Source organism: Gavia stellata, chromosome 1, assembly GCF_030936135.1.
Source record: "Gavia stellata isolate bGavSte3 chromosome 1, bGavSte3.hap2, whole genome shotgun sequence".
NCBI classification, from domain to species: Eukaryota; Metazoa; Chordata; class Aves; order Gaviiformes; family Gaviidae; genus Gavia; species Gavia stellata.
In genome coordinates, this window is record NC_082594.1 from 15,429,506 (window position 1) to 15,445,309 (window position 15,804).

The following is a 15,804-nucleotide window of genomic DNA, read 5'->3' on the forward strand; positions in this document are numbered from 1 at the left end:
GAAAATTTTCTGAAATTTCTTGGCAATTCAGATATGCAGAGAGCATAAAAAAACCACATTCAAAAGTCAGCGTTACACTACTTTTTATAATTTTTCTGCTGGCTCTGAGATTGCATAAGAGGCAGTTGAATAAAAGCTGACAAATGCTAAGCTTCATCTGTTTTCTGAAAACCCCATTCTTCTTAGGACCTTCTTACTCAAGCGGAAACACTACAAAAGCTGACATTTCAAAATAAAATGAGTAACTGCAGTATAGAAATATCTAATAAAGTTTTAAGACTGAACTGTTTAAGTGAAAATGAAAGGTATTTATGATACAGTGATACATTATCCCCCATAACTGCAAGAAGAGATATATTTCTATTTTCATAGGTTAATGGAAATACGGATTATAGGTTCTCCGAATTTTCATTGAAGCTGATTTAATTTTGACTGGTTTACTGTTCATTGTCCATGTATCCCAGTGAATCCCAGTTGCAAGAAATCTACCTGTGTAGCGATGAACACCATTAAGATTTGCAAGGCCACACTGGTTGAACCACCATCCAGTGTTATCACTGAAGTTACTGCAGCTCTTTACAAGCTGTTCTTTAATAGTGCACATTGGCCTGCATCCATCATTATCAACATCAGATGTGCTGAAAGGCATTGAATTCTGGTTATCTTCTTTTCTATATCCTCTAAATGCATCACCTAAGTACAACAGATAAAACAGAAGGATAAAAGAGTTATTTACGGAGAAACATAACATTTCTTACTTGTTGCATACCTCGCAAACATTTCCTCTGAATTTATTAGAAAAATAGATTGCTTCAAAAGCGGTTCAAGAGCACCAAATAATGAGCTGGCAATGTGTTAAAGACATAGGAAAGAAAAAGTATAAAATACTGAGAAGTATGGAAGAAGTTGAAATTCGATGAAACATCTTTATATTGTTGTTGGTTTTAGTGACACACACCAGCTATGAAAGTGAAGGCTTCTGTCCTCAAAGACAGTGGAAGAAAAGATAAAAGAAACAAAAAGGCTTGTTAACTTCAGATTTTCCAGTGATGTGCCCAAAGCCCCAGAGTGAGTCATGAGATAAAACGGAATTGTTAAAACATAAAGGTTAGTCATTACTGGTTCTGTTGTCTTACTAAAGAAATAATGTTTCTTACAAATACAGGTAGAGTAAAGCACCAATGCATTTAGAAAGTAACTGTTATGTTGGGTAATAAGTAAACATGAGGCAAAAAAGAAAAAAGCAGTAAGACATGGTGCAATACTTAACACAAATCTTTGCACATTTGGTATAGCTATGATATTAAGGGAGATCTGGAATTGTAAATTAATTTGTGTCTATATATTAGCCAGTAACTGTTACACACTGTAGGCCTATATTTGTTCCAGTCAGTTTCTTTCTCTATCCTTTTTACGCCACTGTCTGGGCACTTCTGAGCTAACAAAAGCAAAAACATTAGGAAGACTTCCACTAACATCAGCAAATTTGGGCTGAGATAATGGGCATCTAAAGAATAGGACCATTAGATAGATATACACAAATACACACAAAATCCCTTATGTATTATATATATTCTGTGAACTTGAATCCATTAAAGTTCCTTTATTTTCTTTATTAATTTTCTTTATTAAAGGATTGTTTATTCAATTATTCCATAAAAGACCTTGAAGCAATAGAATAAAATGATTTCTTACCATGTAAAGATTGATGTTGGCATAACCAATCACTATATCGTTAACCATTTATCTGTGTAAGTGTTCATTATGCACCAAATAGAGAAAACCACAGATTAGAAATAAACATTTTTAAAGTTATCTTAATTACGTATTCCTCTTTTGAATGCATTTTTTCACATTAAGAAAGGGAGCAGCTATCTTTAAATACTTTAAAGAAAGAGGTTCTTACCAGCGTTTCCTGAATAACGCCCCAAATGGATCTTGAAAGAACATGCTTCATCCTCTATCCAAAATCCATCATATGATGCATAGGCATGCTTGTCATTTTCTGATTCCAAATCCACGTAAAGACTGAAACTAGTGGCTTTTTGATTTACTATGTGAAAAATCTTCCTCAGTCCAAGCCAAAATTCCCCTAAAACAGAAATACATAGTCAACAAACTTCTAGAAACTGAAAGTGTAAAAAAAAAAATCGAGTCCTCTAGTTTTTGTACTTTCCTTCCCGAACCAAGTGTAATAAAATTTGTCTGATGTCTTTGAAAGGCTAATGAAGGTACAGAGTAATCTTTCTACTTCACTGGGAAATCCATGGAAAGAATTCCCATGTGCGCATCATCTTTTTTCTCTGTGACATTTTTAAAAAATTGTCCACATGATAACTTTAAAGCGTTCACCTTCAGTATACCTTTAGAAGACCAAAAAACTGGATATGCTAAAGATCCACTTGATTAAACAGAATTCAGTAGCGTTACTAAGGGCAATACTGAGAAATTATAAATGTTAGCATTCTATAAAATGCAACAAAACTCAAATCCTATTCTCGAGATTTGCTGCCTCTGTAAATCACACTTTTTCCCATGAAAGGCTGCCCCATATGAGCTGCATTTTTTTGTATAGTTGAAAAGTTGTGTGCTTCCATTGCGAACCCAGATAAACTCCTGAAAAGGCAACTTGCTGGATGAAAGGTGGAAGTAAAAAAGTAATATCACAGTTGTGTTGGTATTAGCTACTGAAATATTTCCATTCTGTTTCTAACTTCACATGCCCTATGGTGAATATTACTGATTTTTCTTTGCTTTAAGGAGATATTTTTTCCAAATGTGATTAAAACCAACCAAAGCTTTTTTTTTTAAAAAAAAAATCTGAAAAAAGGGGAAATGCAATTTATACATTATTTCAGGAAGAAAATATCACAACATTTTAAACACATTTTGTGAGACTGAGGATGGGCAATGGCTAAAGACTCTAGTAGGGTGATAGTCATTATTGAGAAGACCACACAATAGATTTAATGAAAAAAACCTCTTATGTATAAATAAGACTTTTAACAAACAAGAAATTTACTCTATACTACTAAAAATCCCACGCAATTTAGTGGAATGTAGCTCATATAAATACAGCAGAAACATTGGGTCCAAAGAGCTTTAGAGTATTTAAAATTAATACCAGAAAGGTCACCAAATCCATCCAGATATTCAGACCATGTTCTCTGAAATGGAATGATTCCATCAGTTCTTTTCTGAACTACAGTCCATCCACCTCCTTGAAAATCCATGTCACACAAAACCTAAAATAGAATATGATTAAGCATTCTTGAAGCAGCTGTTACTAAGAAAACATTTTAATTGAATAAAGGTGGACTATTCAGACTTTTGCTAAGCAACATACCTTTCAAATATCTTAACAAAAAGCTCAAAGAAAATAAAAAATGAAGCTGCAGTATTTTCTTATACGTTCTTGTTGGACTGCTTGATTTGGATATTTCCTCAACCAGTAGGAACTGTTGTGTGCAAATGTCTGCTCATGTTCGATATAATAAATAAGCTTTGATAAATGTTACTGTGTATTAATAACAGCATGAAGGGGAAGCAACATGCAATGTCATGTATTAATAACACAAAATATTACAGAGACAGGCACTAACACTGAATATACCTTTATTTCCGCAAAGCAAAGTAGACACAATTTCTTATGTGGTCTCCCTCACCATCATACCTTCTTCCCCAGTAATACTGTGTTTGTAATGCCTGGGAAATGTAGAGCCCTCAATAAAGGCAAGGAAATGGAAAAAATGATAGCAATAACCCAGTATATAATAATTTATGCTGGAGCAGCAAAAAACTCTACATAAGAAGGGGCCCCAATCCAGGGAAGTCCCAACATGAACAAGTAACAGCCTGCAACTGAGCAGTCCCACTGAATACATAAGATCAGCTCTCAAATTCATGAGTCTTTATGAGTCTTTGCTAAAATTTGTGCCCAATGGCATGTCAAATGGCAGTGGTCCAGCTGCCCTCTGTTCAGCTATGGAATACTACACGATGTGGCACATTTTCTCCTCAGCCCATTTAACTTCAGAGACGTAACTGAGTTCCCTAAGTTAGGCATCTTATAGCCCTTGTCCCCCCTGTAATGCCCCTTATACAGAGAAATGTGCATTCATAGTGTGGCTTGGGGAAACCAAGATCTGAATCACCCTCTGCAGATGTCAGTCACCTCCACTGTCTACAGAAAGGGCCCCTAGACCCTTGGCTCCTCTCTAAGGATTTCAGTTAAGTGGAGTGTATCCAGGTCACTCTGGGTATTTTTCAAGTATGTCCCCAGTGTCAGAGCTTGACCAGTTCTAACAGGGATTAGAAAGTCTGGGCATCCTAAGGTAGAAAGGTGCGTATTGCACATTGAGACACTGCACCACCTAAGCTGTTCAAATTAGTTCTAGGGGATACTATGCTTAATTAGTGTTTAAAAACAGAGGCTTATTTGTAAGTGTCTCCCAATGTGACTAATATCAGGAGAATTAACCTGGAAAATGCTTATAGCTATGGAGCCATTAAGCTACTTGTGATAACAAAAGTAAATTCAGAATATCGTGTTGGATATCAGTAAATCATAACAGTAAGCAGATGCACAAGTGATGGAGTGAAGTAGGAATTTTTTGTTCATGTTACAGGGAATGTACACAATGGAACATGTTTCAGAAAAGAGAGATTTGCAATCTTAGCCACTTGCTAAAAGTAGAGTCTAGGTGGAAGTCAGTTTAACCCTCAAAGAAATTGTGGCAGTCTGAGCTTTATATGTTGCACCCCCATTGCCTGTACCAGCCAGATATTTTTCATGAAACCAAAGACTTGTTCCTTGGCAGGAACACATCAACATCATATTCAGAACTTCTGTGACTTAACATCTTCTCTATGAACATAAGAAAGCAACAGGACAGAGCTGCAATGTGACCTAATACAACCTGGGGAATCTTGGATCTTCAAGTAAGTCAATGCCGTTGGATGCTTTGAGCAATCCTTGCAACACAAATACTGAATGAGTCACTGAGTCATGTGCATGAAAGAAAATTATGGGCTTTATTCCCTGGAGAATCACATGCCTATTTCAGTCACCCAAGGAGGGTGAAACTGGAATAAAAAGAAATACTGAAGATTCCAAAATTAATATTTAGATGCAAATACCTAAACCTCATTAAAATAATCCCATTGCCTCATCCACTGTCTTGAGAAGATGACTGCATGCTTGGCTACTCCTCTCACTATAAGTCAGAAATACAAAGAGGAGCCCACTTGGTCACAACATCAATCTTCAATCCAATATAAATCAGTGGGAGTATTGATAATTCTCAGAAGGAGTAGATTTGGTTCTACATGAAAGGTCATCAGCCAGTTAGATACGGCACCAAAACATACACCAGCATAGTAAAAATATGAGATGGATACACAAAAAACAGTCATTGCTGTGTAGTTTCTTAATCCTTTATATGCTGGAAATGATGCAATTTTCTTTCTTAAAGCCTTATAATAGTTAATCCACTTTACAGCTTGTTCTGTGTCTCATATCGTGCCAGGTATGAGGGGCGTAACTGTGCCAGGTACAATTTAAATTAAATGAGCAGGAGGATGCTTCTACTGAATATTTCTTCCCTTTCCATCTTTAGTGTGTATAAGAGGTATATTCCAAACAACTGTTTAGTTTGTCTGACCACCTTAGAAATATCATTGATCTAAATTTACTCATTGAAAAATGTATCAAAAAGTTATCATAATTCAATTTTCCAGAGGTGAAATTGATTTTAATTGCCTGTTTGAATGCTCAGACAAAAGCCCATTTGCAACTAATTCTCTGAGATGACGAGAACATGCCATTACCACTGAAACTGGATATTCTTAGAGCTCCTGGAATTCAGGTTTCAGTTAGCCCAAGTTAAGCATCAAAATCTATACTCACTTTTGAAAACATGAGGATTCAAACATGAAAACGTGAGAACAGGATCAAGTTGTCTGAATAGTTTTCTTCATTTATCTGGTATCTTTATGCAAATTATTCTAAAGACATTTATGTTTAGTTTCATTTACATTTAAAGAGCAGCGTATTGCTGAAAAGGTCCTCATTGAAATAAATTGTTTCATGCTGGGTTTGTGTTCTGTGTTTTAGTTTCTTACTATGGTTTTCTGCCTCTTTGTATTTTTCTTATTTTGCTAGTCTGCAGAATTTCCAGAACCCTTGGCTATTAGCCCCTTAAAATGCATTACAATTTCTTGTTTATGGTTTAATGTCGTGGCATTTTTGTTCATCTATCATTTCTCTTGTACCCTTTTAATGCTTCAACACATGGAAGAATTTGCATTAAACAGTTTTCCTTAAAATAACATTCTTTATGGAACACACATATTTTAGATATTTTGCTCTGAGAACTTTTTGGCACTATCTTTTCAGTTCTATGTAACATCTACCAGACAAGAAATAAGACACTCATTTCATGAGTGCAGACGTTTCTTCTCATTATTTATTGTTACCTTGTGCTTTTAATCAAATTATTGTGATTTTTCCTTTTGTTTCTTGTTGTTCTTAAGGAACCTTTCCACTCATATAACTTCTCAGATTCTGGCAGTAACTTTAAATGTGGAAAAGTGTCAAAAATACTTTTGAAGTGAAAGGAACTTTAGATAATTTCAGATTTATTTGCCAAAAGCTGTAAGTGAACTGAGAAATCACTTTTCTCACATAGATTAGTCATACCATCTCTCAGGACAAGTAATTTGGGTGAGGTATGAGTATTTCCTCAGTGGAATCTCCCTCAATCCAGAAGAAATTCTGAAACAGATGTGTTTTGTGCTATGGTTCATCCTGGGGTGAGGCAGACAGCATTTTCTTCATACTATAAATACAGTTGTTCTGTGAACACTCTACCTGTCTTTGCCTTTCTTTTACTTGGAAGGAACTTGCCAATCAGTTACAGATCTTTTCCCTCAGCTTGCTGCATTGTATAGAGAGAATGACAGGGTTTTCTGTCAGGGCTCTGCAGAACCAAGTTAATTTCTTCTTTTGAGATCCCAGGATACTTCTGAAGCCCTTTCATAACCAGTTAGAGCTCTCTTTTTTTGTAGCATTTTGTAGGGTTCCAATTGGCCTGAGATAAAGGGTTTCATCCTTCCTTTGTTATATATAAAGGAAGACTATAAAGTTAGATATTAAATTTTGCTATTTATTAGCTGGCTTAAACTCCACATTTTTTCTCCAAAAACTAATGATCCCAGCATGTACTGCAAAATTAAAGGTTTGAAAGTGCCGTATCTGTCTTTCCACTATGCACAGGGGCTTCCCTAAGTAGAACAGCCTGAAATGAAAATAAACAAACAAAACAAAGCAAAAAACAAAACAAAGGAAATTAACCCCAAACTCTCTTCACCTAGATGAGCACTCTAACTCCAAGCAATTACAGAAAAAGCAGGTGGTGATAGGAAGCATGACTGCTGCAGTTCATGCTGAATTTCTTTGTCTTAAGAATGTATATATACCCTGCAAACTGGATATGAAGACTAAAAGTTTAGATGCCTCTCTGCCTCAAGACTGAGTTATAATGATGCTCAGACAAGAGTTAAGCACCTACTCCTCATACTAATGTACATCTGCACCTATATTTAGATGCCTATACAATATCATGGTCCAAGCTATAGGGATCAGCAGAGGCACCTCTCAAGAGAAGGCAATGCTATACAGTCATCCAGCAGAATAATTCAAAAAGCCACAGGGCCCATTTTAGGAGCCAACTGGATCAGTCACTTGGCTCCTTACTTTTCCATCTCTAAAATAGAAAAGAACAGTACATCTCAATGTCCAAAAAGGGTGCTGGAAAATACTTTGGGTTTTCCTCTTTGGTACATTTTTTACTGTATATGAAAACTAATGATGGGATCTTATGACAGAGATTAAATTTCTTTGTAGAAAATGAGAAACTCATCAAAATTATAGTAATGGCAGGCACATTTGGATTATTTAATACATTTCTTATTCCTCTTTTGAGAAATTGTCAAGGAAAACACTTTAAATCTATTAAATATCTTCTGAATGCATCTTCTCAAGCAAATTGTGACTATCTTGAGAGATAAATGTATTACCTCAAAAGGATAATTTGATCCTTCTGGATGGATAATGTACAGACCAGTTGGAGTTTTTGAAACGGAACCAATGGTATCTTTAATATCAGTGCAATCCAACCCTAGAGAACAAAGTATTTGATGAAGTTCATTAGCAAAATATGTTAAACAAATACAGCTTAAGCACAGAAATATTACTTTTCTTGGTAACATATGAATGATTTCAAATAGCATTTTCTTGTCATAAAAACTTTAAAATCATGTGTTGTCATTAATTTATCTTATAATGAAAATTCTCTGAACTCCATTAAGCTCTGAAAGAAGCATAAATTACATTATATAGAGAAAGTTCTTTCTAACCTTAAAAGATATGATACAGAAATTAAAGATTATGTATCTGGGTCATTTTACAAGTTTTATTTGGGTAACACTTGTACTGAGTAAAAAGACATATTATCTGGGGAATGATGTGTTTTTCCTGCAGATATTTGTATTTATACTTGTAAAAACCTTTACATCATAATGTATACATAAAAACCCCTTTGCTTCTAAGTGTTAAGCCAGCTCTGTGTTAAACATACTCAGACAAGCAGTTTCTACAGCCAGTAGGACTGCTTAGAGAGAATGTTTCCTTTAGTTGGGATGGATACTACAAAGAAGAGTAACTGTCCAGTGTACAAGTGACTTCCATCCTATTTGAAGAAGGATATTGCAAATGCAGAGCATGCTTTATTTCATTGCAAAAGAAAGTGCCATTTAGCAACATCAGCTCACTTACAAACTGATGATCATACTTGGTCTTTTGCATAAAAATCAACAAGATGCTAAACAGGATGCCCCAAATTATCAGCTGCAAATGATTTAAAGCAGTCTTTATGATGACATTCTTAAATTGTTCACAAATTTTCCAGAGTTTATATGTTACCAACACAGAATAAATACTGTAAATGTTATAACTGCTTACCTTTGCTTTCATTAGTTCTTTGTCAAGATACAGAGATGAAGAAGGAAGAGGTCAAGACTAAATGCAAAAAATACTTACCATGAGATTGAACTGCTTTGTAAGGAAGTGGATCCAAATGCTTTCTCAAAACTTCTGCGTTCAAAAGAGTAAGTCTGTTCATGAGTTCATTCACCTGCAAATTCAAATAAAAGATCTTGAGGTTGCAATGAGGAATTTTACATTCTAAAGGTGTTCTTTTTGATTCCTAGTAAATATAATCTGAAGTTCATTTTTGTGATTTATTAGTGATTTGTATCTTCAGTAGGTGAGTTGGTCTGATTTTTTACTTTTTTTCATCCAAAATAATTTTTAGGAACAATTCTGGTTAATTCAAAAAAAGCCCTTCAGTTTGATTAAGGCTTTTTATCTGTACTGAGTGATGCACAGTGTTTGTAAAGTATTACCAGAGTTAATGATAATATAGTATGTCATATGCACAAATACAACAGGTCTGGAGATAGCCACAAATGTGGTGGTATAGTCCACCACTCACCCTACTGCCATGTATGCCACTAAGTTGTGGACCAGATGGTGCTTATCACTTCTCATAGAAATGGAACTCACACCCTACCAGAGGTACAAGGAATGTGATAGAGACTCTAATTCTACTGTTTTAATGACAATACAAATGCTTAATTTTCCTCAGTTGGACAATACCTGTAGTGATAAATAATAAATAAAAATCTTTATGATAAAGAAAAAAGTACCTGATTAGAAAGGTAATCCAAAGAAGACTGTTGATCATCCATCATGTTTCTTATCAGTTTTTTTGTACTTCTTGCATATTCAACAAGTGAATTCTGCAAATTTCCTTTAAAAGAAATATGTTCATCCACTTTGTTATCATAAAACTAGAAATATTCTTGACTGAATGACAACACACTTATTTATGACATCTAAGTGAATATTGAAGGTGTTTAACCTTAGGGTACCTAAAAGTGAAACCAAAGTAGTACAGAGACCACAGATTAAAGCCAAAGCTGCCAAGAACCTCATCCTCGCTGGTTGCAGTGAAGGCATCTTAAGAAGTGATGGCTCTTCTTAAGATTTGAAGAAGAATTTCATCTTATCCTTGGGCAACTTGGATGACCAGTTAATGGATATCACAGAAATACAAATGCAAATGATAAAAGACAGATATATAAGGTTTCTTGTCATCCTACATTTACTCATTCACTCTGGTTTTTGCCCTGATGCTGAAAATAAAGAAAAAAGTCAATCTGTCAGGTAATTAATAATACGTATTAAAAAGTCATATGGGAATGACAAGAATTTTGACAATTTTTTTCTGAGGGTGATTACATCATTTGCTTTGTAGTTTGTCAAGGCAGTGAATAGAGAATGTCCTGTATAAGCATCTATAGAAGGCAAGCTGAAGTATAGATTTCCTTCCACTTCAGCTAACTAAGTAAGTAAGTAACTAACTAATTCCCTGTTAACTCCCCCACACCTAACTATGATGTTTAAATGAGGGACAGACACCCTACTCTTCCTCTGTAATGGAGATTGCTACCGACATTCAGAGGGTAACACAGATCTAGATGGGCTAAGCTGCTGCCTGGATTTGCCTGTCCTCACCAATGATTCTAGAGACTAGCATGATTATACTTTAACTTTGTCACACCAGCTGCACCCCAAAAACATGGCACCCCAAATCTTCTGAACAATACTCAGCCTGGGCAGCAGGATCAAAGGCTGTCACATGTGCTCAATAAGATTAGAAGATAAATTAGCACAGCATAGCATAGCATAGCAGGGGATTGCATAGCATGGCATTGCATAGCTTGTTGCTGAGAGTATTCTTTATGAATACATACTGCACATGTAATGTTTTTCCCCTCGTAAAATTTTAGCTTGAACATCACATGGTACAAGGCATTGTTCTTTTTGTTTTGAATTATCTGCAGATTTATTTTTCTCTTCTGCCTTGAGTGGTTCCTCCACAGCTCCAACATTCCTTGTGCCCTGTTGTACCAAACAATGGAGGGGGAAATAAATTGATCATAAAGCATATATAAAACAGCTCAGTCTGCCAAAATGAAGTAGATTACTCCATGGATCTTCCTTCAAAACCTGTTTTTTTAAAGCTCTATCAAGCAATAATTGACACAGCTGAGACCAAGGCCTGTTAGGTGTCTTCGGCTTAGCCATACCTCACAAGAGAAAGAGAGTGTCAGAGGTAAAGAATAACCTCTATAAATTTAAAAAATACCACCCACATTTCTAGTAAAGAGTTCTACCTTGAGCACTGTGAACTGGAGGCAAGAACTTGCAAATCCTGCATTTAAGAAGCTCACATTTTAGGAATCACCACATCCCACAGACATCTCAAATGCTAACAAAATTATTTTCACTGGAAAGGAGCAGGCTTTTCGATTTACCACATATTAGCAAAATGCTTTCTCTTTTGAAAGTCCCTAAATTAATTACTTAGACTCTGATCATGGAAATACTTGCACAAGTTATTAACCTATGCACAGAAGCAGTCCCAAGCAGATTTGCAAACAAACCCAACATTAAAAAAAAATTTGAAATGCTTTTATAGAGGAAAGAATAAAGGGATACTATTCACAGGCATACAATTACCTGAAATAGTAACAATAAAAGCATTGGTAAAAGTAGTTAAACCTATTAATGTTCTTTTAAAATAATATTTTCATATTTAATACTTTTTCTTCCATGGTGCCATTTGACATAAAATGAGGGAATGCCTCTGACTCATCACTTAAAGAAATGCTAAAAGTAATTCCTGAAATATGTGTCACTGTAAAAAGACCAAGAAACATATTTTGATTTGAGTCTTTTTGATTCCATAATCTCAGCAAAGCATTGTCCTATGTTCATATACTGTATTTTCAAATGTAAATAGGACCCTTAGAAACTTACAAGTTTTTAATGAAAGAAAACTTATTTAGACTTGAATATATCTTCAACATAATTGTTCTCCTTTCCTGCTTCAGGTTTCTTTTTCTGGTATTGGCACTATACTGGCAAAGCATTGAATGGATTTTTTTCCCCTCAGTTTTGCTTTTAAAAAGTGAAAGTAAAAATTACATGAAACTGTTAACAAGGAGATTTTTTTTTTTTTAAAAAAATGTTTCTGAGTTATTAATGTAATTGCATTTTGTGTCTGGAGATAAGTGCTAGAGAACTAAAAGAATATGTTTCTTTAATTTTGAAATAAGCACAAAATAAAGGAAGAAAAATTCTATAAGAGTTATAAATAGAACACTTGAAACGTATAAATAGATCACTTGAAACTATGGTTTGTTCCAGGGCTTTATGACAGCTACTCACCAGATGTTCAATTAAATACTGTCAAGCAAATATTTTTAATCAATATTTATTTTTAACAAAAGCCAGCACGAAACAGGCGATTAAATCTGACCTCAGCAATTCAAGCAAAAACTGTGACTCTGCCAAAAACAATAGTTACTCTGCAGTTACAGTCATGCAGATGAGATTATAAATACGGCCTAACAACTGAGCTGAGATGAAGGACATTAAGACAAAAATGTTCTAATATCCTGAATTCCAACAATTTCAATGTATTTTCTTTTCTCAATCTGAAAATACCTGATTCTTCTGTATTTTCATATCTATCCTCAATAAAGCAAACTACATTTTAAAAACATCTGTCACTTTTCTGAAAAATCATTCAGTTACATTCATTATCTTATCTAAGCAAAGTAATTGAAATTCTTACCTTAGATGAACAAGGCTTGACATTACTTATGACAGTCTCTCCTAAACTGAACAAAAAGATATTAAGACAAATCAGTGAAGTTAGCCTAAAGCAGTTCATCTTTTACTTGAAGAAATGCAAATGTTTTGATGGGTTTCAAATTTCTGTGGAAAGGATTGTACGCTATGAAGTCCTGAGCTAACTATTTGGGAATGTCTACAGCACAAAGAGCAGCCAACACATCACTCCTTTAATGCCTGGGTTTAATAAACCATATTTCAATTGCACAGTAGATTTTATATACTACTGCTTGTATCCTGAGAGCAATTACTGCTTATCACCTTTACATGACACATCAAACATATATATTTGCACTATGATAAAACTGTGACAGATTTTATTATATGCTATTTTTGAGCATTGGTATATATTTGGTATTGAGTAGTCTGGGCTACTTGAGAGAAAAACAAGTATTAATCGACGTTTTCACCTTATTACAAAGGTTTTTGTCATTAAAATGAAGGCATTTACATTGGTGTGGTGGTAGTGCACTAGAACTGGCTGTGAAGGCAATTTTAGAATATGTCCTAAAAGAAAATTCTAAATAGAAAAATGAAAAATATTACTTTAAAATAATACTTTGTATTACATAATTGAAAATTGTTTACTGGGAGGACAATAGCAGTCTCTTCGTCTCGCTGGTAGCCCATCCTTAGGAACAGAAGTATTGAGAGTGGAACAATCATTCAAATACAATTATTTCTACCCCTGAAAAATGTCAAAGTACAAGAGAATGTCCTGAAAAAGAAGATTAAATATAGTCCACAGAAACTTAATTAAAGCTATATAGCAGGCACTTACAGTTTTCACACACTCAGATCCACTATAAAATATATCCAGTATCTTAAAAACTGGATCTGACATTTTAACCAAAAAGCAAATTATTTGGAAAGTTTATTTGGAAAGTTCATAAAGGCCGAACAGATTTTCAGCTCCTCAAGCACATTAGAGAATTTAAATTGTTTGTGATCTGGCTGAATAAATGAAACCTCAGCTTCTAATGTACCACTGGGAGATAGACTGTCTAAAGGATCGTCAGAATACACTGTTCAACATCACTTTACACTCCGGTACAGCCAATGTTCCAAATTTGTCTCGATACTGTGGTTCATCTCCATCCCTGTCTGAAGTTGGAATACACTGGAAATAGCTTTTGCTACAAGGAGATTTGAAAGCAGTTGGGAGAAGGGGGTTAATACAGCTTTAAATCCAGAGTTTAATACTTTTTTAAAATCCAATGTTTTCTTTCAAACTTAATAGCTGAAGGGCACTAAGAGCCTGTACCTGGCCTCTTCCTGAGAGGAGCCCAACAACTGTCTGTGAAATTTTTAACAACTTTGGTTCTTCAATATCGCACATTACAGTTTTCCAGGATAGGAGTTACTAGAATTTAACTAGTGCATCAGTTGATGCTCTCTTAAAAAGATGCAGGTTGTGATCCATAGTACAGTCTCAGGGAGATAAGAAGGTTGAAAGAATTTTCATAGCTATTCATATACGACGTTAACAAGGAATGAACAGTTTTTATTCCTCTTCCTATGCACAGAAACAGGAAGAGGAGACAAATTTCAGGAAGGAATGGTTAAAATGGTCAGAACCTTGGCTGAACTCCTTCTCCCGTACAGTCGCCTACACAGTTAAAATGAAGCTTGGAGGAAAGCTAAAGGGCATTAGCAGATTAATCCCCCCTGGAGCAAGAAGGAGAGAAAAATGTGTTTCTGCAGCAGCATAGCTATGCTCCAGCCTTCAAATAAGATTTGTAATAAATTCAGAATCTGTCTCACAAAGATTTAAGAGCTGATCTTTACCCTTCACTGGAATATCAGTCTCTAGCTCACAGTAAAATTTATGAAACTTCTTTCAAACCAGGTGCCAGAGTGGGACCTTCCATTTTGTAACCACTTGAGATCAGGCTGCTCCCTGTCCCAGAATAATCATACAGTTCTGAAAGGCATCCTAAATGAAACACTGCATTTTATCAGGCTAACTGGGATTTTAAAAGTGTATGTGGGTTGAAAATCACATGGTAGTAAAGTGACAACCAGTCTTTTACCTGCAACACAGAAGAGTTCAGGTTGGGCAAAGAGGTGGTGACTTTGGGGCTGGTGTTCTGAACTAGAGGTGAAAGACTTCCATTTTAGGGTCATCTTCTCAACTGTGGTGACTGGGACATCACAAATATTTAAGCACATTTGGCAACCTGAGCATCAGTGGTCTTGACTGTAAAATGGTAATAGTAACACCTACTTCACAAGCTGTGCTACAAATATGTGGGGGGTTCTGTGGAGAAAAGTATTTTACCAATGCCAAGTGCTATTTTTACCGTCCTAGTCAAAGACATAGAACAGCTGCACACTGAAAAAGAGAAGAATTGGTTTAAGCTCAAATACAACAGCCAAGAAATGTCTCGCCAGGAAATCACCAAGGCATTTAGCCTTCTGCTGACAACTCATCCAAGACATGGCAATATCCCAAGACAACACACCCTGCTTGCCTGAAAAAAAAGTTTTTCAGTCTCAAGAACAAATCACTTCTTTTTTTTCTTACTTTGTGTAACTTTATTTACTTTTTTATATACTTCTTATATTTTTGTATAAAATTGTATACTATTTTACATATATTTTTAAATTTTACATTGCAATCGTAGTTAAAAAAAAGTTTATCCTACTCGCTCCAAGTCTTTACCGTCAGCAGATTTAACAGACACCCACAGAGAGCTCTGCAAGCAGCAAACGGCCTCAGGGAGGTGGGGTTTTTGCCCTGCAAAAGTAGTGAAAAACTTGTTTGTTTGGATACCGTTTTGTTGTTTGTTTGTTTGTTTTTTAAAGCATCCTGTTATTTATAAAAGTGCAGAAAGGATGGAAAGCCCGGTGAGAGCCAAGCACCGTGCCTCAGCACGGAGTCCGGCAGCGACGTCCCTGAAGAGACGGGCAGACACGGAGGGTGACCGGCGGCGGAGCGAGGTGCCCACGCCTGCCTGCCTGCCTGCCTGCCTGCC

The 15,804-nt window shown here is 35.5% G+C and overlaps 1 protein-coding gene across 1 annotated transcript; it reads right to left on the reverse strand.

Annotated features, from left to right (window-relative positions):
- Positions 1–323: 323 nt before the first annotated feature.
- Positions 324–12,866, reverse strand: ANGPTL5 (angiopoietin like 5). Its single transcript, XM_009816649.2, has 8 exons — positions 12,768–12,866; positions 10,879–11,026; positions 9,769–9,872; positions 9,101–9,194; positions 8,080–8,180; positions 3,125–3,245; positions 1,907–2,092; positions 324–693 (listed from the first exon to the last, which is right to left on the reverse strand). The coding sequence occupies exons 1-8, from the start codon at positions 12,864–12,866 to the stop codon at positions 374–376; spliced, it is 1,173 nt and encodes a 390-aa protein (XP_009814951.1). The 3' UTR covers positions 324–373.
- Between the last annotated feature and the right edge of the window lie 2,938 nt (positions 12,867–15,804).

Coding starts and splice junctions, on each gene's coding strand:
- ANGPTL5 (XM_009816649.2), bottom strand. CDS start 12,866: ATGAACTGCTTTAGGCTAACTTCACTGATTTGTCTTAATATCTTTTTG. Junction 11,027..12,767: donor TCAAGCCTTGTTCATCTAAG/GTAAGAATTTCA, acceptor TTGGTACAACAG/GGCACAAGGAATGTTGGAGC. Junction 694..1,906: donor GCGTTATTCAGGAAACGCTG/GTAAGAACCTCT, acceptor TGTTGTACTTAG/GTGATGCATTTAGAGGATAT.